Raw genomic sequence first — 26,224 nt, 5'->3', positions numbered from 1 at the left:
ACGGTAACCGAAGGGGAGGAGCTGGCCGTAGCCCTAGCGGCGGTAGCCGGTTATCGAAGCAACATGTCCCTTGCCATCCTTACAGATTCGAGAGAAGCGTGCCGTAACTACACGAACGGCCGCATAGGTCGCGCCGCGCTCCGGCTCCTCCAGAGCGCGACCCCACCAAAAGTCATACATAGCATTTACTGGGTGCCAGGACACACCGACATAGCGGGGAACGAACGCGCCGACGAGGTAGCTCGAGGGTATACGAGCCGAGCTTCCTCCCAATCGGACGATCTACCCGACCGAGTCAGTCCTACGTACTCAGACATTCTCAACTACTATAAGGGGGTACGGATCCGCTATCCGCCGCCTCATCCTGATCTAAATCAACTAGAGGCAGTGTATTGGCGAAGATTGCAGACAGGAACATTCCCAAACCTGCATATCCTTAGCAAGATTTACCCGACGCAATATCGGGACACTTGCCCGTGGTGTGGCAGCAAACCATCGTTGTACCACATCACGTGGGAATGCAGTAAAAACGACAGCTTTCGCAAAGACCCGAGTGCGGAACAGTGGGAGAGCCGGCTCTCCAGCGGCGATCTGGGTTGCCAACAAGGTCTGATCCAGCACGCCCAACGAGCAGCGAAGCTCAGCGGAGCCCTGGAATAGGGGCACCGACCCTGTGAGAAGGAAGATGGACCTCTTCTTTCTCGTCTGCTACTAGCACCTTTCTAGAGCATTAAAAGTCTTTCCTATCCTATCCTATCAGCGCTGCTCAGAACGCGACCACAGCACAAATAAACGGTGGAGGGCGCACGTGATATAGCTGTCAGCCCAGCTCATGGGCCGCGCCACCGGACGTTAAACTCTTCGAAGTGGTTTCACGTCAGAGTTTTGCGACTGGATCTGATCAAGGAGCTGTGGCTTCTCAGTGAGCTGGCCCCGGAATTCGTCAAATCATAAAAGGGGGAGTGGGGTGTGGCTCAATGACACAGTGTAGGATTTAAAATACACGGCAGTGTGTGCTTTAATGTCGCCGCAGAAAATGACGATCAAGTGCCTCGGTGCCGCTCTGTTTACTGCCGAAGCACTTACAAAAAAATTGACTGACGAAACGAAGAACAGTCAGTCATTTTCTCACCAGTAACGGTAAGTCATTGTAGGGCAGAAAACGTAAAGTTCGCAACCTTGCTCAGCCTACTATTACACAGCGATCAAGAAATGCAGGCAACAGGGTAAATGCGGGCTTCTAAATGAAGCCTTTTCTTGGGTGCACTCCTGCCCAGAATCATCTAAAGAAACGCGACATAGCAGCGACTGTGACTCGTGCGCTGGGAGCAGTAGTGGGGTCGGAAAGAGCCAAGTGATAAAATTTTGCACAGAACAATAATTGAATAAAGTTGTCTTTAGTGTCCCTTTAAAACTCTCCGCCTGTGCGCCCTTAAAATAAAAAGAAAAAAAAACGTCAAACCAACTCGCCCAATGATACGCGTTATAATACGCGCATTAACCGCGGCTTATCAACGTTGTGCGTACTCAGTGGTACGAAGGTAAAACGATACATCCACCTCAGGCGGGCAGTCAACAGTAAAATTCCCTTCACGCGATATTCTTGTTAGTGTAAAATTTGGCCGAAACTTCGATAGGTAAAAGTCGCTGCGAAATTTCGAGCCTCCTCCTCAGCGTATGCGTGCAAGGGGAAATGATATGAAATAGGGAACACAAGAACGCATGCCTATACGAGCCGATAGCGCACGCCTGTGGCTTACCTGAAAACCGTGACTTCTCCCATGTTAAGTAAGGGAACGGCTTTAGAAAATAGCAGTTTACAATTCATCTTCACCTTACATCCTTCCCCATGCGCAGGGCAGGAAACCATGCACTTTCTTCACCCGTTTTACATCCCAGGATGTTAACCGGATGTTCCCCGAATGTTCAGGACAGTACTTCTAAGCTCAAAACCTGCAGCACTCGCTGAACGACAAGTTCGACGCTTACTTCCCTCGCTGTTTTTTATAGAACAGACGATCCGCGATCGCGTCGGGGCGTGTCTTCCAATTCTAGATCTTCCACAGGCGCGCAATCACCCCTCAGCGACACAATGCTGCGTGTTACCTATCATTGCTTGCCCCTGTACACTCTACACCACATGGCACAACAAACTTTCCCGATAAATATATATGTCGCTACGGTATCTTTGCATGAGAATTCAACGCGTTTTCCACGCTAATAAAAGCTCGAGGGTTGCAACAATTGCGGATTCAGCAATGCGGGTTGCATAGCTGACAGATTGCAATCGAACTTACCTTTCCTGCTGTTGCTGCTGCTGATGATGAAGCCTTGGGAAGACTTCGTTCACGCAAGCCGATCGAATTTACCCATTGAACAGGTGACGCCGGCAGGAGGAGGAGCGGCAACACAGTACTTCGAAGACAAGCCGGCAGTGGCACTTTGACAGTTGTTTCTTCCGCGATAAAAGATCCGCCGTGCTTGGCGAAGTTCAGGAGAAAAGCTAACACGAACACGATGTTGCAGGCGCCGGTAATAGCTGGCGGCCATTCGATTTCAGCCAGGTCAGAAATTCCAAGGTCTCAGCTGTTGCAAGGCCTTAGATGACGTCCCATTTCGATGAGACAGGCATGAAGGGCTTCAGGCTAGTCAGTCAAGGTCAGTTTCGAACGTCGTCACGAATACCTAAGAAATTGACATCCGAACAATGCTGAAAGGGCGCAGCCATGCTGCCACCGCGTCCTTTGCAGCGCGGTAGGCTTATGCCAAGCCTCGCGCGCCGGCCCGGAAGGAGCCGATGGCCTTATCTTCAGCATTAATTCGCACGTGCTCCAAAATAAGCGGAAGCGACGCCTTTGATTCTTTTTTGATGCGCGGATCGCGGCGCTTTATCTTACTTTCAAGCTCTGGCCCTGTTGCACTAGACTGCTTGGCATTTTTCAGTCGGGTGCATGCGAGTGCCACGTCACCTGTTCGTCGATATAGGAGCGACGGCAACAGAATATCGTTGGCGTTCACGTGATTGGGCATTCTGTAACGCTACGATATCAGGAGAGCATAGACAGTTAAAGAAAGCGCTTTTCGGATGACGATTAGCCTTTGCAAGGCAGTCGAAGACTTCTTTTCTAGCATGACGATCATTTACTTTAAAGGGTATAGCGAAGCGAAGGCACCGAGGGGCCAGCTATGCTCATGTATTTTTTTTTCGTCCTTCTTGCAAAATTTGAAAGTGAGCTTAACTCGATTGCGTTAAGGCACATGAGAGAGAGAGAACTTCACTGTGACGCAGCGATATAAGCTTCGAGAATATTATGCGCCGGAGACGCTAAGCGAAAGCATTAACATTAATCATGGCTCTACAGCGATCGCTTTCTTGCACTATAGTGCCGGGTCACAGGTTCTACTCAACCTAGGACGAACAGAGCCACGTTTTTTGTGAAGCGAAGGCTAGCCTCGTGCGCTGGTATGAGGGCGCCACCGCTCCGTTACGCGAGGCGCCACAGACGGTAATTTTCTGATGGGAATAACGCGCTACGCACGAACAAAAACGATGACTGAAACGACGGACACAACAAGCGTTTTGAAGCCTTTTTGAAGAAAATCACGCCAGTTACCTGTGTATCAGTGGATGTTAAGGACATGTACTTTAATATTCCAGTCGCGGCTGCATTAAATGCAGTTGAAGAATTTGTTGATCAGTTCGGGGATGTCAGATTCCAAAAGTAATGTGCATGGCATTAGTGTCTCAGGTTTCCTACAGTTGCTGGAAAAATACCTCAGTTCTTTGGTTGTGGAATTTGGCTTAAAATTGTACATGCAAAAGAGTGGTATTAGCATTAGGTCGTGCATTGCTCCGGTCATTTGGGATATCTACATGGCAAGAGGAAACCGAACCTTGGGATCAAGATTGGCACAGTTTGAATTACTGGAGGCACTTCGTTTTGTGGATGATTTCCTGCTTTGTTTCCCTTTTGCGATTGCGAACCGATTGTCAGTCAGCAGTATATTAGACGTGTTCCTAGAGGTTTTCACCGGGCTGGAATTCACGTTCGAGCTGCCACAGAACTCAGGGGTTAGATTCTTGGACATAGAGATAAAAGAATGTGGGAATCACACGTTGAACGTACTTGACGGAAACAGGAAAAACGTTCTTAAGTTATCATTCTGCGCACTTTAATTTGAACAGTTTGGCGCAGTGTTTTAAGAAATCGCGTTCTCATCAGGCAGAGCGAAGAATCAGGAGGCAAGTTGAGAGGCTAAAGATGAGTGGGTGCCCTGGCGCGCTAATAACAGTTGTGACGAGACCATATCACAGGTTTTCTGTGCATGCCCTGCATACAGTGCCGAAAGAAAATCTATATGCCGTGCACTGGACCGCCTTTACCTACGCCTGCTGGCGGATATAAAAACATTCAGGGCGCACTTTGGCAATCTAAAGTGCGTGAGGCGAAAGCCTTCAGCCAAGGTCAAATTTCGGGAGTGGGTGGGCCAATTTGGGTGTGACCCAGGCCAAATTGGGGATCACCACGGGTGTTCGCCGTAGTCGAATTACGCTGGGCATCGATTTTGGGACAAATCGGCCAAGGTCTAATTTTGGGGGTGATCCGGGCCAAATTTGGGGGTCACCATAGTATTCGCCGTAGTCGAATTAGACTGGATACTGATTTTGGGGCAAATCGGCCAAGGTCAAATTTTGGGGGTGACTCGGACCAAATTTGGGGGTCACCATGGTGTATGCCGTAGTCGAATTAGACTGGACACCGCTTTTGGGGCAAATCGGCCAAGGTGAAATTTTGGGGGTGATCCGGACCAAATTTGGGGGTTACCATGGTGTTTAATAATAATAATAATAATTGGTTTTTGGAGGGAAAGGAAATGACGCAGTATCTGTCTCATATATCATTGGACACCTGAACCGCGCCATAAGGGAAGGGGAAAGGAGTGAGTGAAAGAAGAAAGGAAGAAAGAGGTGCCGTAGTGGAGGGCTCCGGGATAATTTCGACCACCTGGGGATCTTTAACGTGCACTGACATCGCACAGCACACGGGCGCCTTAGCGTTTTTCCTCCATAAAAACGCAGCCGCCGCGGTCGGGTTCGAACCCGGGAACTCCGGATCAGTAGTCGAGCGCCCTAACCACTGAGCCACCGCGGCGGGTCCCATGGTGTTTGCCGTAGTGGAATTAGGCTGGACATCGATTTTGGTGCAAATCGCCCAAGATCAGCTTTCGGGGGTGAGCCGGGCCAAATTTTGGGGTCGCCATCATGTTCGCCGTAGTCGAATTCGGCTGGACATCGATTTTAGTGCAAATCGGCCAAGATCAAAGTGTAGATGTGACGTCACTTCCGTTGTGACTTCCGGTTGGCGATGTAGCGGACGGACAGAATATCGACCGGGAGTATGAGCCATTAAAGGCTTTCGCCTTAAAAATTCTCACACATAGCTGCGCGGTCGTCGGCAGTGAAGGCCTGCCAGGCACTGCTCCGATTCTTGAGGGCGTCGGGCCTACACTGTCGACTATGACTTAGTCGCACGCTAATTGCTTAATGAATTCATTTTCCCCTCAGCTCCCTTTTCTCCCTCACCTTTATATCTCCAATTTCCCTTTCGCCCAGTGCAGGGTAACAAACCAGTTCCTTCCGGTTAAACTCCCTGCCTTTCCTTCTCCTCTCTCAGCGGCAGCTGGGATGGTGCGAAATTCCGATGCCAGTTTACAGACTCTAGGTAGGTGTGCCTTTCGCTTAGATTATCTCAATAACCGAGTGCAATAACCAGTCATGGGTGTGGAGGTGGGCTGAGTATATAGTGGACGTGTGGGGTGCAGAATAGGGGCGCGTCACTCCAGACCATGCCTCACGCACGGTCGTTTGCATAGAGCTTCTCAGTATTACCTAGAGGGAAAGCTTGGCTCTGGTAGCTCACCCACCACGTAGAGGTGCAGGAATGCCGGGAAGAGGAGGTTTCGTTTTTAGCTTGGCTTTTGTTGGTCACGAAACGTAGACTGAGCCGTAACTATGGGACTTTTCTCCAGGCGAACCTGAAAGAAATGCTGTAAGGTTCCTATACCATACCTATACCATCCGGACACATGCGTTAAATTTATTGAAGAAGTGAAAAACGCACTATTAAATTAGCTTAATCTGCGGACAGACGAGGGTATCTCGGCGCAGCTACTGGTTCAAAGCAGGATGCATGTTTCCGGCCCAACACTAGCCGAGTCAAATACGAAACCTCGTCTTTCCGTCATTCCGGTGCCAACTTTCTCTGCAGGTAGTTTTGAGAAACCCTTTGTTCGCTTATGTATCCATTCAAATCCACTAATATAAGGAGGGTGTCCGATGCGACACACGATGTGAAGGCGAGAAGGCACAGAGGGGGATAGGATAAACTTTATTTTCTCTAATTACAACGTCATTCACCGGTCCGATAGAGTTCTTCCATCTTCCTGACGGTGATATCTTGTGTCTGCCAGGGTTGGTGCCCCTATTCCAGGGCTCCACTGAGGGTGGCTGCTCGTAGGGCATGCTGTATATGATCACCTGTTGTATACACGGGGAACTCGTTATGTAACGGGTGGCGGGCCTCATTGTGTTCGGAGCAATCAGTGATTGACATTTTGGGCCATCAGCGTGGTGCCTTGTCATGGCGCCAGGCGTGACGTCACCCCACTCTGACCAGTGAGCATTGCGCGTTGTCATAATGTCATATGTTACAACTTCAACAACAACTATACACTACACACAAATGGGATGCGTGGCCTTAGCAACTGTCGCTGTAAAAAGCATTGATAGAAGGAACAGAAGTAGCTATTGATAGAAACAGCAGATATATAGGGCTGATTTGGGACTGTATACTAAAGCATCCATCCATTGCACGTTAATGCCCATTCTACGGTTTCGTTCGTAGCTTCAGCTACCGGAGGCTTTATATGTGCCGAGCCTTCAGAACATCTTTAAAGGGACACTCAGGAGAAATTAAATTTCTGTTGTATCGATAGGCTACCGCATTCTAACGAGAAAGGCACTGCTTTCTGTGAAAACGGATATTTTATTTTCTCCAAAAATATTGTTTCGCGTGGTTTTCGTAGCGCGAGCATAAAGATCAACGTACGCGTTGGAATAATTTATCTGTCTATCAAGCATCCAAGTCAAACTTTTGTCACAGAAGGCTAACTCTGGTTTACCAGGCAATGTGAAAAGGTCCTCGATTGGCCATGCATGCTGTGCATCGTCATGGTGAAATTTTGTCATGGTCGTAGTTCCAGAGATGTAGCAGAGAAAACCATTTGTTGAGAAAATTGCGTTTAAAAATTTTATGGCCACTCGAATCGAACACGGGACGCCTACACATACACGGAAAAGGACTCCGGGATGAGCGTTTTGCATCGAACGGCGGTGTAGCCTGGCGTCTGGTATCGCACCCAGAGAACTGTGTCGACGCACCCAGTTTACTTGCGCAATGCGCCCGGGATGGCGAGACACCTACATTTTTTTTTTGGTTTGCCTATTTTCGCTTATGAAACCTTCATTTTCAGTGGAAGTAGCGTCTTGGTAGTTAGACTGCGGTAATCAATATCGTTACAGGCGAACTTCAGAGTCCCTCAAAATTTTTTGCCGATTACACATTAGCGAATAGCTATATAGCGTCATCCGCCGTAGTGACCAGCAGAGCACATTGAAAAGCGAAAAGAAAAACGGAATGCCTTCTCGCGAGCAGACCGGCAAGACGATGTGGAAGGACGTCTAGAGGCCATTAGGAAGCTAAGCGCGGAGGCCCGTGCCGTACAGCCGCGCGCACCGGGCGAACGCTAAGCGGTCCAGTTTCACGGGAGCGCCGCGAACGACCGATGCAACCTTGAACAATGCCGGTTCCGCGTCGTCGGCTTCGCAGGGACTGACCGACACCGACGGCGCTGCGCTCGACGCGGCCGTCGTCACGCGCCGGCGCAGCGACCGCTGGCTTCGTCATGGGAGAGAGAGGGGCAGCCGACGCTGGCGGAGACTGCTGGCTCGCTCAGCTGTGCCGACAGCGGGAAGTTGTATTCGCGGGTCCGCTGCCTCGCGAGCGGAGCGTCGCCGACGTCGTCCGTGGTCGTCTCTCTGCTTTTCCCCGGGGGCTGAGCAGGGGCCGTTGCTCGGGGCGGAGGCGAACGAAACGGGAGCGCACCCAGCAAGTTCGCGCTGCTCTCACGTTGGCGGCGCCGCCGCCGGCCTAGTGGAAAGTGTGGCGGGAGTAAGTTGTTGCGAGTAGCGCGTGGAGTGTGTACATCGTGCTCGCGCTCGTGTGCGGACGGCCGGCCCCGCGATGGAAGGACGCGGTGGGTCGTGACTCGTGTGCCGTCGTGCCTGAAGTCTGCGGCTGCGCGGCGCGCGTGCGCGCCGGCAGGGACGGCGGCATGTCTTCGTCGCCGTCCTGCCAACATCAGCACCACTACCACAACAACAGCAGCAACAGTGTTCACCAGCGAGGCCGTCAGCCACGGGTCGACCGGCAGCTCGCCCCCGGTGCGCCCAGGAGGGCGCCCAAACGACCAGACGAGCCCGGATGGCGGCGCATGGCGCGCCGCCGCGAACACTCGGAGCCGGTGCTGTCCACGCGCCAAGGAGGGACGCTGGTGCGACGCTGCCGCGACTTCTACGCGCAGCGACTCCGGCAGTCCGAACTGCTGAGGAACAAGTGGGCCGTGGGTTCCGCGGCTGTGACGCCGGCCGGAAGCGACGGCTCCCAGGAGGCCGCGTGCTCCGCGGACGACGACGCGACCACTAATTCGGACGGCGAAGCTGCGTCGACTTGGCGGAGGTCCAGGTTCGACCTGGCCATGGATTCGCTGCGCAAGGAAATCGTGAGTGGGACGCTGAACGTCTTCTGCGTCTTGCGATGCTAAAGATAACAAGGCCCTCTGGCGCTGGGTTTGGCTCGTTCTGGGCGCAGCGCTGAATGTTATGCGACGCCGCCTGTTGCAAGCGCTCGGTGTTTTCGTGTACAGCCGCACGTTTCCTTTTGTACATTATTGGTGTCTTGAGTGAGGCGGTAAAAGTGCCTCTATGGAAGCGTCACAAGATTATGAACACAAAAAGATGTCCTTTATAAAAACACTACACCGCAAATCGGGACCGTGAGATTAAGGCACGGCTTTTCTAGAACGATTGCTGGCAGCTGCTGCCGTCACTGAAGTTGTTCCGAAGAGGCCGTGACGTATTCTTGCGAAGATTCATGAGGCACATGGAGACTGACCGATCTCCAATCTCTAAAGCTTTGCTACCTAGAGCTCCGCAGAAGCACCAGCACCCGCTCAGGCATCTGCTCTTATCGTTCGCGCAGTGGGCTGCCTACTTTCTCCCTAGACTGCAACCACAAAACATCAAATTTCCCGCCCCGTGTCAGGCAAGAAATTGGAAATGCATGTAAAAGTCTGGTGATATGCCATAGCGATACCTTTATGTGGCGACTGCAGACAGCCCAGCATAAGCAGAGGACTCCTAGAGAAGAACTGCTGCCGCAACCGTTGTCTAACATTTTAGAACGCGTCTCTGCTTCTTTTTACTGGATTCAGAAGGGATGCCCAATAAAAAGGTTTTAACGTGCGTACCTTGCATTCGGAACGTGTATAGATGCTTCCAATGCTCGTAGCAACGTCCTTTATTCACAGCACACTTCTAACGCGATTGGCCTGTTGGTAAACCCGAGGACTCCTGCCCCAGAGGCAGTAAAATGAGAGCGCCACATTAACCCGGAAGAATGACCACTGATGACACATTGTTAAGTGTGTCCGCTCCTCCGTCCAGGTGTGCCTCACTGCTCAGAAACACCTGGGCAACTTTCTCTTCGGCTTACGGGCGTTGGAAGAACTTCCACTCATTTTCCATGCCGAACATTCTGGGACTTGCGCTCTTCGGTCGACGGTACAGGGAGCTACGCCCTTTTTGCAATGGGGCTAGAGATTCATGAACTACGAGGAACGTGGAGTGAAAGAACGTATGAATTTAAATCGGCTCGTACGTTAACCAGCTTTACATTAAACCGAGGCTGGTACTCAAGGGGCTGGGCTACGGTGGCTGTAATGCATAGTTTGCCTTTTACGGAGGCTTGAGTCCTTGCATACTTTCTCATCATGCGCGCTAGGGAACTCTATTTTTTGCCTGTGGCCTGCTGTGTACAGGCTTTCGGTGTGTTTCAAGCACAACGGGCCCGAGCACATGGGCTAGACCAGCACACGCCCTAACATCGCGTTCGGAGAATCCCTGCTGAAGTCTTTGTAGTATGCGAGTATTTGAGAAGATGCGGCAACACGATCCCGAGCAAAAGTGCCACAAATCGCCTTGAAACACGCCGTGGTGGTTCGGTGTTGATGGCCTTCGGCTTCTGAGCACGAGGACGCTGGAGCGAGTCCCGACAGTCGCGGTCGAATTTTGATGGAGGCAAAACCCGCCGCGTTGGCTCAGTGGTTAGGGCGCTTGGCTGCTGATCCGGAGCTCCCGGGTTCGAACCCGACCGCGGCGGCTGCGTTTTTATGGAGGAAAAACGCTAAGGCGCCCGTGTGCTGTGCGATGTCAGTGCACGTTAAAGATCCCCAGGTGGTCGAAATTATTCTGGAGCCCTCCACTACGGCACCTATTTCTTCCTTTATTCTTTCACTCCCTCTTTTATCCCTTCCCTTACGACGCGGTTCAGGTGTCCAACGATATATGAGACAGATACTGCGCCATTTCCTTTCCCCAAAAACCAATTATGATTAATATCAAAAGGCAAGAGACGCCCGAGTGCTGTGCGTTGCCAGGGCGCGTTAAAGAAGCCCATGGGATGAAATTAGACCAGTGCCCTCCACTTCCCTGACTCTCTCTTTCTCTCTGCCTGTCCTTTCACCCCACCTTCCTTCCTTCCCTCAATGCGGTATTCGTGTACAGTTACTGTGGAGTTCCTTCCCTCATAACCTACTGTTATTATTATTAGTTATGCGAACACCACCAGACGCCTGCTGATGCGATCACCTCAGGTCTCCACTTTCTTCTCACGAAAAAAGAAAAACTGCTTCCGCTTTTGCAGATTGTAAACGAGATGTGACCAGTGTCTCTCTGTGGGAGTGTGTCTGTTCAATCGACCAGCGCTGTTTGCACAGTGAACTAGGAGCTGTTTCTTTTTATTGTTTCTCATCGCATTTTTCTTCGACCTCACACGGCGCGCAGGGTTGTCTGCAACGCTAGTCACACAGGGTCATTCTGAACAGACTGCGTAGGTGGCAGCAGGGCGGAACGCTGCAATCGCCTTGGCGCGTTGGCGTGATGTGTTTATTTGTCTTTATTTCGATATTAGATTCCCGCGTATCCGGTAGGCGCGCTTTATGAGTTCCCCGCATCAATGTTTAACCTTTTCCGCGCCATTTCCTGTGCAAGCTAGTAATTTGTTGACTCGAATGGTAGCTGGGCCTAACTGCTGATACTGTGTGCGTAAGACGCATAGGGCATAGCAGGATGCGAGAGAGGATATACTGCTGAAACGTTTGAACCCCGTGCTTGTACAAAAGCAGGACAGAAGAAGAAGGGTGATGCGGGCGGCTGACTAGCAAAGCACTGTTTTGTAAAGCGCCAGATGAGTATGGTTATATTTCCTACAGCGTATTTTTCTGCCTAGAAAATAAAACGAGAGTAATTAGCGTCCACGTTACCCAACTTTTGCGTAGCACGATTTAGGCCATATTTTTTTGTATTTGAATTTACAACAAAGTTGGTCTGATCAGGCATAATGCACTCGAACAATTTTTCTTAGTGTGATACGTGCTGAACTCCTCATGGATTGACTGGTGTTTCCAAGCTGTGTTTTGGTGTGAACGAAGAACACCTATGCCGTTATGGTTCGTGCATTATCTTTGGGACTAATGCAGTGGTTGTAAACGTCACCTTAGGAGGTGCTCTTTTCCAGAGCTTACTGGCGATAGCATGTTCAGTTTATTTGTTACAGTGCGGGTGGTGTTCTAGTGACACTGGTTTGCCGTTCTGTTCAATAAATGATGGCAAGCGAAATGAACAGTTGTTGTCTGAGAAAGAAATGATAATGGATTTGAACTGCACCGCGGCAAAAATCTTGTCATTTCATCCGGCAAATGGTAAGTGCGGGGCTACCCGCCGCTTTTTTAATTACTGCGAAGACAAAAGCTAGCGATTCTGATATTTAGTAAAGGGGGAAAAGAGATGAACGCGAAAGAATGTAAGCGCACAAAAATAATATACAGCGCTGTTCACATGATGCTGTCCAATCCGTCTTCAGTTGTTCAAAGAAGACTTTACCAAGGGTGGAAGTAGTCTCATCTTGTGCAGTGTGTAGACTTGTGGCCCTATGTATTGCCGCAAGAAATCGGGCGCTTAAGAAAAAAGAAGCCATTCGTCAGGACAGGTAACAATGAATAAACCCGGCTTCTAATGATGAAATGTTCAGAACTCACTAAAAAGCAACGAGTAAAAATATTAATGAACTTAATTTCGCGCATATTACACACAGTGCTGAAGCAGTCGTTTAGTATTGGCATGCTTTCCGACCACAGTCGTGCAAAATAGACGACCTGCTCTCGCCTCTGCTGTGCAAGCAGAGTCAAGGAAGTGAGAATATTAATGCGGACTAAGGCGCATGGAGGCCACACCGCGATGACCATCCTTGTGTTCGAGAGTCTGCGGGTACCGCAGTACGTATGAAAGGGAGGGGGGGGGGGGGTGCACAGCTCTACGAAGGCGACACGCTGTCGTTTGTGACTAATTGCTCTCGCCGTCTGCGACACCAAGCGTGGACGTGACCGTCATTCTTCATCAGAGTTAGATCAGAAGCCGCTCTGTTTTATTTTAATCTTGATTCGCCTGCTAAGCCTGGAATACTCGTTTTCATTCGTAACGTGTCACCCTAGAAAAAACGACCGTCATTCTGCAGCGAAGGCCAACTTCTGCGAAATTAAAATTTCGCTGTGGGAGCGTAACCAGTTCCGCAGAAGCTTGCTGCACATATGGTGACGTCGCGGCACCGTCTCCGCAAACACGAGTTTCGTCATGGCTGGTCGATACTTCCAGAAGCGCTAAGCCTGAGCGCATCGTTTGTTGCACACGCACATAGTCGAGCGCAGTCCCACTCCTGAGTAAAGTGTCTGTCTGCCTGTTGTTGCCAGGAAGAAAGAAAAGGAAAGTGCACAGGCCTGCCCACTGGCTCAAGCCGAGCCACAATCGCTACCACGTGCAGATAGTAGGAGAGTTGAAAGATGGGATAGAAAGACAGGATAGTAAAGACGCGCGTTATAAACACCAAGGCCGATCCCGGAGGCAGTGCAATACCGGGCCAACCGGTGGCGGAAGTGAAACAACCTTCAAGTACTCCGCCACATTTCCAAAAAGAAGTCCAATGGGGACCCGTAACAGATATTCTACGGTGTCCCATGCATTAGTATATCTGTGTTTGGTTCCACAAGCTCGCTTTTCGACGCGCAGGGCGAGCACCATACGTTCACACGCAAGTGTACACGCGGCCAGGATTGTACGCAGTGCAGTGAAGCTTCCACGCTGACTTTAAACGTTGCCTTGGAAGCTTGGAATACTCCACATGCCGGTATCACTAGCATGCGTTCGCGTAAACAGCCTACAAGCCTCGCAATGGCAGCGAGGTTTGGTGGGGAATTGAGTCCTTATCAAAACATGTTGGGCATCGTTTTCGAGTCTCCCTGTACTGCTGCCGTCGAAAGGTCACTAACGTCAAACGACGGGCTGTGTGCTGCTACGTTTGTTAAACTTTTTGAAACAGCCGCCGATAATGGAAGCTTGGCTGCCTTTCTATATTTCTCCCTGCAGTGGCGTCAATAGCTTCCAGGAATTTCGAACGTTGTGACAACATGGATTTGAGCACAGGAGGATAGGTTCCAGGCACGGGGACAACTTCAAGGACTCTGTAGTAGCGCAACGCGATGGCTTCCACTAATATGCTGCTGCCGAGCGCTATTGAGGAAAGGACACAAGTCTGAAAACGTATGGCTTGCGCTTGTAGCCATTTCACATGCCTTGCACTCCTTAGCCACAGAAAGCTGTTACCGATGGTGTTCACATCTTTGTTCTTGGTTTCCCTTCTCTTTTCTCCCTGGACACAGACACAGAATATAATGTGAAGAGATGTCCCATGGTTACTTAGGTTGATGGAGCGGATTTCAAGAGAACGATAACGAAGCAGGGTGAGGCATTGCGGCGTGGTTGATTCGAGCATAAAGAGGCTTGTCGTTTGGGGCTTTCTGATTGTGATTTAAGTTGTGAGTTGTGAGTTAAGTTAGATAGTTCGGTTAGTTAGGTTCCCCGGAACAAACGAGATTTAATGGTATCCTAGCAGAAATCAAGAAGAGCGAGAAATTTGACATTGAAAAATCATGCTGAACCGCATTTTGCCGACGAAAAAAAATGCAACAAATATACAAATGCATCACTCACATGGAACCCCCCCCGTTTATCTTCTTTTAAGAGCGAGCCATAAATTCGTCTCTGATACGGACACAGAATATAATGTGAAGAGATGTCCCATGGTTACTTAGGTTGATGGAGCGGATTTCAAGAGAACGATAACGAAGCAGGGTGAGGCATAGGTCAGGTGGGCGGATGAGGTTAGTTGTACGCGTGTTAGGCTGATGGTAACGCTGGTGATGATGAAGTTACATTATATGTGTTTTCTAGAGGGCGGAGTGCAGTGGTGCTAACTTGATATTCTAAACTGTTCTTGCATACACATTGTGGTGGTTTCTTAACAGTTGCTCTTTAATGCGGTGGTTCCAAACTCGTTTTGTCAGATAGCTTAGCGCGTAGGTGCAGTAGGTGCTGACAGCGTCTGTAGTAGTTGTTAGTGTGTCATTGAACCTACATTTTCCTCATAACCATTTCTTATACATAGCTGTTCTACAAGGTTCGTGTTTCGTCGTTTTAGCTATGTAGTCCTCCTTTGAACTGGCAGCAATAAAACCGTCCAGGACTTGGTAGCCAAATATTTGCCTTGCTGAAAAAAAAAAGGCTGTCGTTTAGCTCTGGTTAAACCTGGAGTGACGCGGGTAACTACATCTGGCCGAGTGGAACTCGCTCAGTCGAATTGAAATGTCAGTCTTTCGCCGCACCCTTTCGCTGGGCGTTCCTTCTTATCTTCGTTCCACTTGACACGGCGCATGCGCACAGCTCTTGCAGCTGTTGCGCGCCACGCCGCCGGCAGCAGCAGCTGCTACGCACCACGTGATTAACCACGTCACCAACCACGTGACCAATGGCCGCACCACGTGATCAACCCACGTGACCAACGGCGCCGCCACGTAGATCAAGTGGTGCCACACTGAAGAGTCAAAGAGGTGGCGTAGCTACAAAATGACTTCCGGTATGGGATACGCCAGGCAGCTGTGAGGTGTACATTTCACAACTGTAATCTCACGTAGCGTTAAATGTTGTTTTCTGAAATACCTGTATAGCATCAGCAACTGCTGCAAAGCCGCCAGCTTGCGTACGCGTGGCTCTTCGTAATTTTCCGTGATACTGACACGGAGAATAAAACATAGCTCCCTTGTGGTGCCGACATGCTGGGCGCCACCTGACTATATGTTGTACTCACCAGGCATATAGCCAAGATCTCGTGTCAGTGGTGTAGTGTGTCTAATTTTTAATCTGTCTGAATGAGCTCTTTTAAGAATTTATTTTCTTTGAGTTAACAAACCAGGTAACGTATCTATTTCTTTTAAATAATAAAATATTTGATAAATAATAAAATACAGCCACAAAAACAAATGCCATGTACTTCTTAAGCCCCTCTTCACTCCTAAGCGCCTATACCGTTGCATGTGTGTATATGGTTCCAGGAGACATCAGGCATATGCCGTCGGACATCACTTTCTTGTTGAAAATCCGCCATATAGCAGGTGTATGCTGCTAAAACTGCGAAGCAACCGTTAACTTGATTCAAAGGTGTATGTAACGTTTTAACGTCTCTGTACCCGATATTTTGCTTTGGACTTCTTTATGAAGCGTATCCTTCTGAACGTTTACGTTTTTCTAACAGGCACGCCAATGCAGGGCATGGCCAACGCGCACACAAAGGGATTGTCCATGGTCCGAGGGGCATTGTGTCCGCGCTGTCGTGGCCAAGCCACACGTGCCGCCGCTTAGGTTGTAATTAGCGGGAACAACCTGCTGCGCGGACAGCAACGGCAATTTTTTTTAACGACGTCAGAGCTGAGTGCAGCTAAATAGTTCCGACATGGTTAGTGGCACGAAAACACACACACGCACACACCAGACAGTGGACTGTTCTGTTTTTCTTTTTTTTCGCGCTAGTAACCATTTTGCAGCTATCGATCAATCACCAATTTTTCCAACTTTTCTCCTTAATTTAGCGCGGAGCTTGCCTTAACCTGCAAAAAATGGTTTTAGAGAATAAAATTTCATGACAGACGTCTCAATTATAGAAAGGAAGAACATCACGCTTTTCTGTTACTTCTGGAACGATACACACTCGAAGGCAGAGATGGACATTTGACCTCAAAGGCCTCGACCTCTCCTCAACCTCAAATAAAATTTGGCAACCTCACCCAACCTCAACGTCAAAGTTGATGCGGAGGTATGCTCACCTAACTTTTCCAGAGTCCATCAGCAACCTCACTCAACCCCATCTCAACCTCGCAATATGACGTGGAGGTTGGGTTATCAGGGCACGTTAAAAAGCTCCTGGTGGGCCACTCTACTACGGCGTCGCTCGTAGCTCATATGTCGTTTCGGGGCATTATACCTAACAATTTACAGTTTACCTCTTGGAGCACAACTTCATGATTACGGAGCTCGACCCATCGCCCCAAGCTCTCGAAACGCACCTTCAAGATCGGATTGTTATTACATTCCAGAGCGCATACCCTGCGCGTCTCGTCAGCAGCTAACGAGAATGAACCAATGATAGCGCAGCGCGAAAAAAAAATATGCCAGCCTATGAGTGCGATGAACTATGACGCGCCTATGATCTCCACAGCCCTTTCCTCCTTTCCTTTTGCGTACGCGCTTTGAAATGCCACGTAAGGCCAAGTAAACGGGCTCTATAAATACGAATTGCTTTTCAAGCAGGCTTCTTTTCCTGTTACACAAGCAGGACATTGTTTTTTTTATTATGAGGTCCAGCTGTCCTCGAACGTGTATTTCAAAAAATTAAATGTAGCCATGTAAGTATGAGTCATGACATGTGCAAAAATAGCCTCCACGCTCATGCCTGTTCTCCAACTTTGCGGCCTTTGACGAATCCTGGGGATATATGTTGCAGCCACTATTCTGTTTATTCATTTTGTATGTTGCACATTTTCACCATTGATGGTGATCTTGGCGATTGACGCTGCTTGGTGGCTCTCGGCCTTGGTCAGGCACGAATTTATAGATAACATTTAAAATAAGACTTCAGAGTTGAGGAGTGGTGACACATAGACTATGCACTTAAGTTTATTTACTGAGAAATGAGGGGGGTTCAGTGTGGTTCTTCGTCAGAAAATTTCGCGCTCAGTCCAGGGGGCGGTCGTCCACCGCCCGCTTCGCTTTGAATCCGCCCATTGCCCTGATGCCACAGCGGGTAGCAAAGGTCAAGAAGACGGAATCCGAGGAAATAACTATTGCCAAGTTCTGTTCTGTAATAATTAAGGGCGTAATTACTGATTGTCATCAACCCAAGGGCAGCCATACGGCTACAAAGGAAAGTTCAACAGCTTTCTCATAAACTTTGCAGTTAAAGAAGAATTCGTCCTGGTCCGGGGTTAGAACCCGGCACCACCGCTACACCGGAGCAGTCGCTCTACCAACTGAGCTAACCGGGACGGCAAGCTTATGGTAGGGCGAGAGCGAATTCATCAATAACTCGAAGGGGGAACAGTGTTGGTCAAATGTTTAGGGGAATCCCCCAAGGTGCAGTGGATTTGTAATAAGGGCGTAATGAATGAGTAATTACGCCCTTATTACAAATGTACTGCACCTTGGGGGATACCCCTAAAGATTTTACCAAAGTACTGTTCTTCAGCAGAGTTTTAAGTACCTGATGCAGACGAGCGATGCACAGCATTCCACATCGGTCCTGGTCCCCGAGGAATCAACAAATATTCTGGATTCCATTCTCGCTTGCCCATCCTTGGCTGGGTCGCCAGTGAGGGGAGCACCATCCGGCGGCGACCCGTCAAGGTCGTCCAGGTTAGACGGCGGCGGACACGCACAATGGCTGCCAGGAATGCGGCCGACATCCGCGGAAGAGACGGGTCCCCGAGGCCCCTTGCCACCACGCGCGACAACCGCTGCCGCTAGCGCGAGCAGACAGGTGGCATCCGTTAGCGAGCAGCCCGCTTCCCACGCGAGGGCAGCCGTCACCGACATCCTGAGCGCGGGCACAGAGCACATGCTTGCTATATGGCCGTCGTCCGGCATTCTTCCACCTATAGCTAGACGGCTCGCACGTCACGTCACAGCCTCCATGATGGTGGACACCATGCGTAATTCTTACAATGCGCGTCGGAGGTGACCATAAACGGGTTAGATAAGTGCGCAGACATTCACCGCGGTTCTGAGCAGTCCGTTAATATGGTCACTGTTATAACATCAACGCAAGCTATTCACTGAATGTGCTGCCCGACAACATTCAGAACAGTGGTGGGTGCAAGTGCTTCGTTCGTATCTGCCTAGCGTGATACTACACAGTTGTACCTGCAGGTGTTCCACTGCAGTATCCTTCGTCTCACGGTGCAGGCATCCTGTAACCTTTACCTTGGTACCTTTAAGCTGTGTGTGTGTGTGTGTGTGGGGGGGGGGGGGGGGGGGAGTGCGGTAAGACCCGGCCCAGCGTTTGTTGGAAAGCGATATAAAAGTGCTGCACTCTTCTGAGCTCTTTCTCTCTCATCGTGGCTAAATGAATGAATGAAAATTTATTGCCAGAAGTGGTGGTTGGAGCTGTTGCGAGTGGGGTGGCGTCTCATGACTTTTGGCGATGGTGAGCAGTGCCTCCTGGTCTTCCAGGGAGACGCAGGCCAGCTCCATCTCATTAATCTATGAGTTAGAGCGAAATGACAGGACTCTGGCTGCTCTCGGAATTGCTACCATTCAAAGTTTGGTTCCTCATTGTTAAACATCCTCAAGAAACAAGTATTTTTGTAAAGTATGGGTATTGTACCTCAGGTCTCCTTTGACACCTATAATTTAAACCGAGGAGAGGTCAATGGTACAATTACGGTCAAGTTTCGAGTACGCGGTAGGAAGCAGCGGTTCCGGAAACGCAGCACATTCCTTCCCCGAAAAGAGCAAGGCCGCCGAACGTATTGTCCCGCAGAGGAATCCTTGTTCAGGGGCGACCAGCTGCGTTCCACTCCGGGTTCCCTTTCCCACTTCGCGTCCGGAAGCCGCCATTGCTGAGTTCGCGAGACTGAGCCTATGGACTCTTGGTTCTCCACCACTGCAGGTGCATTTCTGCTTCCAGAATGTGAAGTTCAGGGTCTCTAGACCACATTCACTGCATGCCAAGAGTGCTTTGTCACCATTTCATTTATTTATTTCATAGGAAAGGCGCTTTGAAGTAGAGCACTTATATTTTCCACACTCTTTGATCGCGCTGGGGATGTTACTCACGCAGTACCACTCTCAAGGCGGTGATGGGCTAGTTTTGGTCAGTTTTTGTCGTGATAGAAGCCGTCTGTTTTACTCGGACTTGATCACGATGGCTTAGCGAAGGACATGAGCTATCATGCTCGAGCCAGCGCTACCAAAACGACATGCGATCCATGATTACGTCATGAGAAGAGCTCGCACGAGCGGTGATAACGTCGTGAGTGATTTCACTACATCCGCGCGCTGCACACAAATGAAAGCTTTTGGAGTTGGGCCGAGCAGCCAGCTAGTATCGGATACACCATTTTTATTGCAGTAATCGAAGCTCGATTTTGTCTCCTTAAGATGGCGTTTTGGGTTCAAAAGAAGCGAAGTTCTGTGCTTTAAGAAACCACAAAGTTTCGAGAAGGAGGATAAGGAGGAAAACAACTGAAAAGGAGAGCTTGATCCGCTTGGGCCCACCGGTGGTTCTCCTAGTATGAATGAAGGCAGCACTACGAAGGAAGAGGCAGGGTATGTGAAATATGTGGAGGCATTCGCAGAGTTACATGTGTATGATATGGGTTCTGCATCTGCCCTGACATGTTCTGTATTTTCCAAGCCAGTCGTAACCCGCGGGCCCATATTACTGTTGCTTAGAGGTTTTAAACGCCGCGCATTCTATGAGCGAGATTGTTTTTATTAGAGCGTTTACAATGAAAGCTCAGATGTAGCGGAGACCGGGCACAGCTGCCAGTCCGTACACTACTTGTCCTTGCGGTGCGCGATGCTCGTGGATGTATGCTACTCGCCGGATGCACCTTTGCGCGACAGGGGCTTCTAGCACTTACTCGGACAAGGATAACCGCTAGCGCTGGAGCCAGGTTGGCTCCGGCGTCGCAGAGAACGAGCCGTAGAAATTTGATATACGGCACGCGCCAGTGCGCGCCGCGATAAACTGGCGGGAGACAACTGGACGTGGGACGCAGCCGAAGAAGGCCGTGCGGGGGCGCGTTCAGCCGCCCCCCGTCCTCCGCACTGCGCTGACCAACTGCGTCGTGAACGTCCGTCGGGAAAGAAGAACAACAAAATAAAGCCGCGCTTTGGGTCTCCGGAATTCATAATCTGTATAATCGAAGGACAACGTCTTTTGCTGGAGACTTGGTCGTCTGCGTGGTTTCACGGTTCGACGTTATAGAAAGCTCTATGCGGCGGCCGTAAATACAAGAAAACGTCTAAGGGGTAAAATACATCTGTTGCTCCGGAGAAGGACAGAGTGAATTTTTTTCGACTTGTAATGCCCTGCGTATTACGTACGATACGGACTGAAAAAAAAAGGTCAATAGTTATCGATTGTGCCCGGAAAAGTACACGACATATATCATTTCTCGACATATTTATCAATGCAGTCTCAAGTGGCAGAGGTGCAGGAGTCCTGCTAGAAGATCATTCACTGTAAAAGCTAACGCTACCGACATAAAGACCTAAAATTTCAGCGGTATAATGCAGCATCGGATACAGCTATTTATTGATTGTATGCACTTGAGTTTGTGTACGCAGTTTATTCACTCTTAGACGTCCAAAAACTGCCGTAATTTGTTCGTTCTAATTATGGGATCATTATATTTTCACAGTGAATCTAAGTATATTTTGAATTTCAACAATGTAAGTACAATGAATTTCATTCATCGTTTTAATTCTTTGGGCATGACTGGGTTAATCACGTCACGTAACTACTGGATTAACTCAGGATTTATCGAGGTACTCATATATGTAGGGCTACCTGGCTGTTTTGATGGCGGCGTTGTTGGGATTAGCTGCTGCCGCTCGTATTCCCTTGTCACCTCTAGGGTGCACGCGCTGGAGGGGTGGGACGATTAACGGTATTGGAGTGCATAAGGCGTTGGGCGTTTTGTTCAACACGATAGCGTCAGGCTTCCCTTATGCTGGAAATCCGGCGTCGGCACTGTGAGCAAAAAAGCAAGTGACCCACCTGGTACTTAGGTAACGTAACCTTGTAACGTCCTCACAGCCTCACAGTGGTAGGGTGCAACCTACCCACTGGATTGTGAGAAAACTGCCCACCGCGTAGACGTTAAATTAATGGCTGGTCGCGAGAGGTTGCTCGTGAAGAGCAAAGTCTCACAAGCCCCGCCGGTGGCTGTGCTTGTAACAGCCACCTGCCTGGGCAGTGGAACATCGGTTAACCGCGATCTATGAATGCAAAATTGAGAATGACCAATTGCTCATATATGGGCATCAACCCATTAACGGTATCGCGTCATACCATTAAGGCGGAGCTTAGTGTCCCCTTCAGTTTTTGTTGTGGCATTTCAGTATGAGGACATCACCATAATGTGGGTTCGTTATTTGGGCAGCCTCAGCAGTGTTGCGAAAAAAAAAATCGTTGCTGAAGAACTAGGTCAGCACAAAAGGTTTTATTTTTTTTCATCAAGTCCTTCTTTAACTGTGAAATGTTATCCGAGTGGACCCTGCGGAGGAGAGAACCGTTATTTGATCCGGCCGAACAATGTTAGAACATAATTATAGGACAACTGCGCCACACAAGTCGCTTATCGCTGTCGTTTCGCCCCGTCTGTCGACGCCCGCCTGTCTAGAAATCTAGGTATTTTCGCACCCCGTTTTCATCTCGCAATGCGCCTGGCTGTCTGAGGATCTCGCGCGCGATTTCTCTGTCGTCGACGCCAAACTCGTTCTCTTTTCAACGAAGAAACCGTACACCGGCGTGCCGGCGCTCGTCTGCGAGCCCGCGCGGTCTTTTTCTACTTTTTCTCGCCTCCTGCCCATCGGCTTCGTCCCGTTGTACTGCTTACCACTGCTACCGTGCCGTTCGACCAGTTTCACGAGAAAGGCAGGCAAGCAAAATTAGGGGGGGGGGGGGGGGGGGGAGAAAGTAAAAAGGACGAACGAAGAAAGCGACAAACTAAATGCAAAGGCGCGACTTTCAGCCTGGACGATGTCAACCGAGAAGCGGGTTTTGGTTGCAGGGAAGAGCGCGCTGCTTTGCCTTCTTGCGCAACTGGGACGAGTCTGGGCGCGCGAGCGTCGCCTTCCTTTATTCTTTCTTCGGTTTTCTTTAGTGCCGCCGAAGCGGCCAGCGGAGGCCAGCTGCCGACGACGACAGGCTTGGCCCGTGTGGCTGGCGCGCGATCCGGTTATTGGCGGCGAGAGCCCCCCCGCTCCCTTTGCTCACTCCGTGGCTTCTCTCCTACTGTGGCCACCGTTCTCAGGGCCGCCTTGAACAGGCTTACATGCAGGCTCGCGAGTGGGGCCCGTCACTTTCCTCGCAGTGTTACAGCGAAGGTGAGATTCCGGGAAGGGACGCGTAATAACGGTGTCTCGCGTTAAAGGCCATTTTTGGAAACAGTCAGTGCGTCGTGGCCTGGTGACTCATATGTGTGGAGTGGGGGGCCCTTGAAACGTGGAGCCCGTGATGAGCAGCACCTTGTAAGGAAGGACGTCGAAGCGATATGTCAGCCACGTGTAACTGCGCACGACGAGAGCAAGCGCTGTATACGTGGCAATCTTCCTTTTCACACTGATCCTAAGTTAGTACAAACAAACACAGCTTGAAATACGTTGATACACCTCAAGGACGGTAACGTCAAGAAGGAACGTTTTCTCTCATTGTCTCCCTGCTGTCCGTATTCGTTGTCGCGCTATGCGAACGTAAGCATTTTATGGTGGTGTGACGTTATCCCGTTGTTCCATGTTGGACGGGATGCAGTTTAACACGCACTACGCGGTCAGAACGACTGGCACTGGCGGCGAGCTTTGGTACGATGGTTCACAGCTGCCTGGTTTAGAGCTGGTCCCGAGCACTGCGAGCCAGTTTCAACTGTGGTTACGCGTTCTTGCGCTTCTGCACAAGCAGGTCCATAACATGAGACATTCTCGCTTCCAATGCCAAGCTTCAGACGGTTGTATATGGCGAATTAGCTTCATTGCGGTGGGCAAAAAAAAAAAAATGCAGAAGCTAAACCAGCCTGTAGCTGTACAGCCACACATGGCAGAGCACCTCACCAGCACTTCCCTCTTCCGGTCTACCCCATCATTGCCGCTATTATCTGCCGTGGAACTGCTGAGCGAATCTCTCTAGGTACCGAAGGCCACACTTTCGCTATGGCGCCGCCCACATTATCATTGCGGATATATAAAGTAAGAAAAAGGAACCAGTCTATGAAAGATAGTCACTGTCGAAAAATGCGCTTTTAAACGTTGCTTGCCTAAAGGAAAGAGTGGGGGAACATATTCTTTGTAAGTTCTTACATATTTTCGTTCAAGAACTTCAAGGATTATCTGAACAACTTTCAGACATGTTCTGTGCACCACTTCCCGTCTTTAAATATGCACCAGATGTCAGGAACTGACGAATCTGTTTAAATAAGTTTTCTGCGAAATAGCTGTGCAAAAACAGGCGCCCATTGCCGCGCTTTAAAATTACTGCCGGAAGCACAGTTCGTCTGAAATCTAGAAGGGTGGACTGACATCTAGGTTACCATAAAATTAATCAGATTACCGTTACCGCTTGAACTTATCATAAAATCAGTACGAATGCCTCAACGTATACGCAGATGTGCACCTAGATAACGCGAAACGCCATGAACAAACACGAACTATATGAAACCAGTGGGATTTAGAATTTAATGCAAAAACTACGGGTTAAGGACGCCGCTATTGTGCGCGCGTAGCAGCTTTTTCGCGTATCTTGCGCAGTGAAGACGAGCGCTATATGCAAAAAAACCTCAACCCGCGCATCGCATTAACCCACAATTTCCACGCAGTTACACGCCCATCTTCGCATTGCAAGCCGTATAGCCCAGCGCAAACGCGCTTGAAGTGCGCGAATCTGCTTTGCGTTCTGAGCACGCACAGTCGTGACCCACAATTTGCTCGCGTGCTGAAGAATGCTGTTGCGCGTGTTGTGTGCGTTTTACTAAACGCATACGTGTTGTCACGCGGCTCTTGCTCGCTGCTGGGGAGTCGTAACGAGTTCTTGCCTTTCCGGATGTCTTCCTGCGCGTCTGCCGGCGCGAGAGTACGGACGGCCATTTGCGCCTCGTGGTCTTCGCAGTCGGCGTGGGCTGCGGGCGTCTGCATGGTGGGGCCCTCAAAGACACGAACGATTGTCGTCCGCTTTGGACTGAACTGTTCTGCTTTGTTTTTGTTCTTCTTTGTTTCTGTTTCATGACGAAATACACGCCTTTCAAATTGCAGCCGAATTTGTATTATATATCATCTGTGCACTCATATTGTTTTTTTTTCTTTTCCCCCCTACACTAATGCCCGCAAGGGCGCTGTAGGTATGTAAATAAATAAATAAATAAATAAATAAATAAATAAATAAATAAATAAATAAACCGTCTTCGCCTCCAGCGAAGAGGTTGGAATTCACGTTCTCGTTCGCGAAGTGTAAACACAGTTCAGAATAAATTCTGCGCAAAGAAACACGCTCGAATCTACAGAAATGCGCTGATGGGTCCTTTTCATACGAGAAAAAGAATAGATAAGCACTAAAAGCTAAAGAGAAAACATGCGACATTGCCGGAATGTCATGTATACATGAGAATGCGTACAGCCAGTCGCATGTGCGCAAGTAAAGGAACAGTTTTCCATTTCAACCTCTGATGCGTGTGCACGGCGCTTCTCGACATTCCGTTCGGAGAGCGATTTACTTATTTTACGTGTGCGCTGCTTGCGATTAAGAGCCGTCATTATCATGAGCGCGTTGTTGTCTCACCCGTTATCCGATTAAACGGGGGTGACGAGCAGACCCATCATGCAACGGTCGTAATGACGACGAGAAAGTACGGCGCTTGCTTGATAGTTTATGTATACCCTAGAGCATGACGGGCTCTGTTTGTATAGTTTATGGAGTTTGGAACATCACATACCGCCTTCCAGTTTATGGAGCTTAACTAAGACAGGCTGTCTTTCCTATTTAGTGGAGCGTGGAACGCGAAGGATTCTATTTCCTAATTTATGCAGCTTTGAACATGAATGCACGCAAATACACGCGTAGAACGTGCGCACGCCCGCGCGCCCTCACGCACTTCACACTACGCACTCAAACGCACGGTCACACCAGCGCACGCGCGCAGACGGTCACATTTTTCCGCGGTTATCGGAGCACGCGTCGGTGCTGGTTGATCGGTGGTGCGAGCTCTGAGTCGACGACAAAAACCGCTCGACAGCCGAGTCACGAGACAACACGCTGGCTGTCAGCACGAGGTACTTCTGCCGAGAAATCCCGTGCGCAGACACGCGTGGCGAGTGCCTTCGCGGGCGCGGGCCGGTACGCATTGCGCGCTCGCCGCATGTATCGAGGCCTCGTCCTGCATTCGTAAAAAGAAAAGAAAACGAAAACAGCGATTGTTTGCTGGTCGCTCCGGGTTGTTAAAGTGTGTTGCTCATCGTTTGTGTAAACACGCTGCACGCAAAACAACACACAGTCGCCCTTCTTGCTCGTAGCTTGTCGCCGCGTTCAGGGCGACCCCTTGAACACGCTGGGTTTCGCGTTTACATAATCACGCCCAGCTTGGGCGTGCACCAGGGCAGCTGCCGAGCAGCGTCAGACATTTAGGTTCCCGCGCTCGGTTTGAATGTTTTGTGTAGCATTCCAATACGTGTGCG

At 49.8% G+C, this 26,224-nt stretch overlaps 1 protein-coding gene across 1 annotated transcript in view; it reads left to right on the top strand.

Moving 5' to 3' along the window:
* The first annotated feature begins 7,908 nt into the window (after nt 1–7,908).
* Nucleotides 7,909–26,224, top strand: part of LOC144136473 (uncharacterized) — a 48,837-nt gene continuing 30,521 nt past the window's right edge. The window contains exon 1 of the mRNA XM_077668822.1: nt 7,909–8,841. Within this exon, the coding sequence (XP_077524948.1) occupies nt 8,395–8,841 (447 nt within the window). The 5' untranslated portion in view covers nt 7,909–8,394. The remainder of the gene's footprint in view (nt 8,842–26,224) is intronic.

This window comes from Amblyomma americanum, chromosome 6 (assembly GCF_052857255.1).
Source record: "Amblyomma americanum isolate KBUSLIRL-KWMA chromosome 6, ASM5285725v1, whole genome shotgun sequence".
In the NCBI taxonomy this organism is placed as follows: Eukaryota; Metazoa; Arthropoda; class Arachnida; order Ixodida; family Ixodidae; genus Amblyomma; species Amblyomma americanum.
The sequence above is the reverse complement of the archived record's forward strand: the minus strand, read 5'-3'. Positions and strand labels throughout refer to the sequence as shown.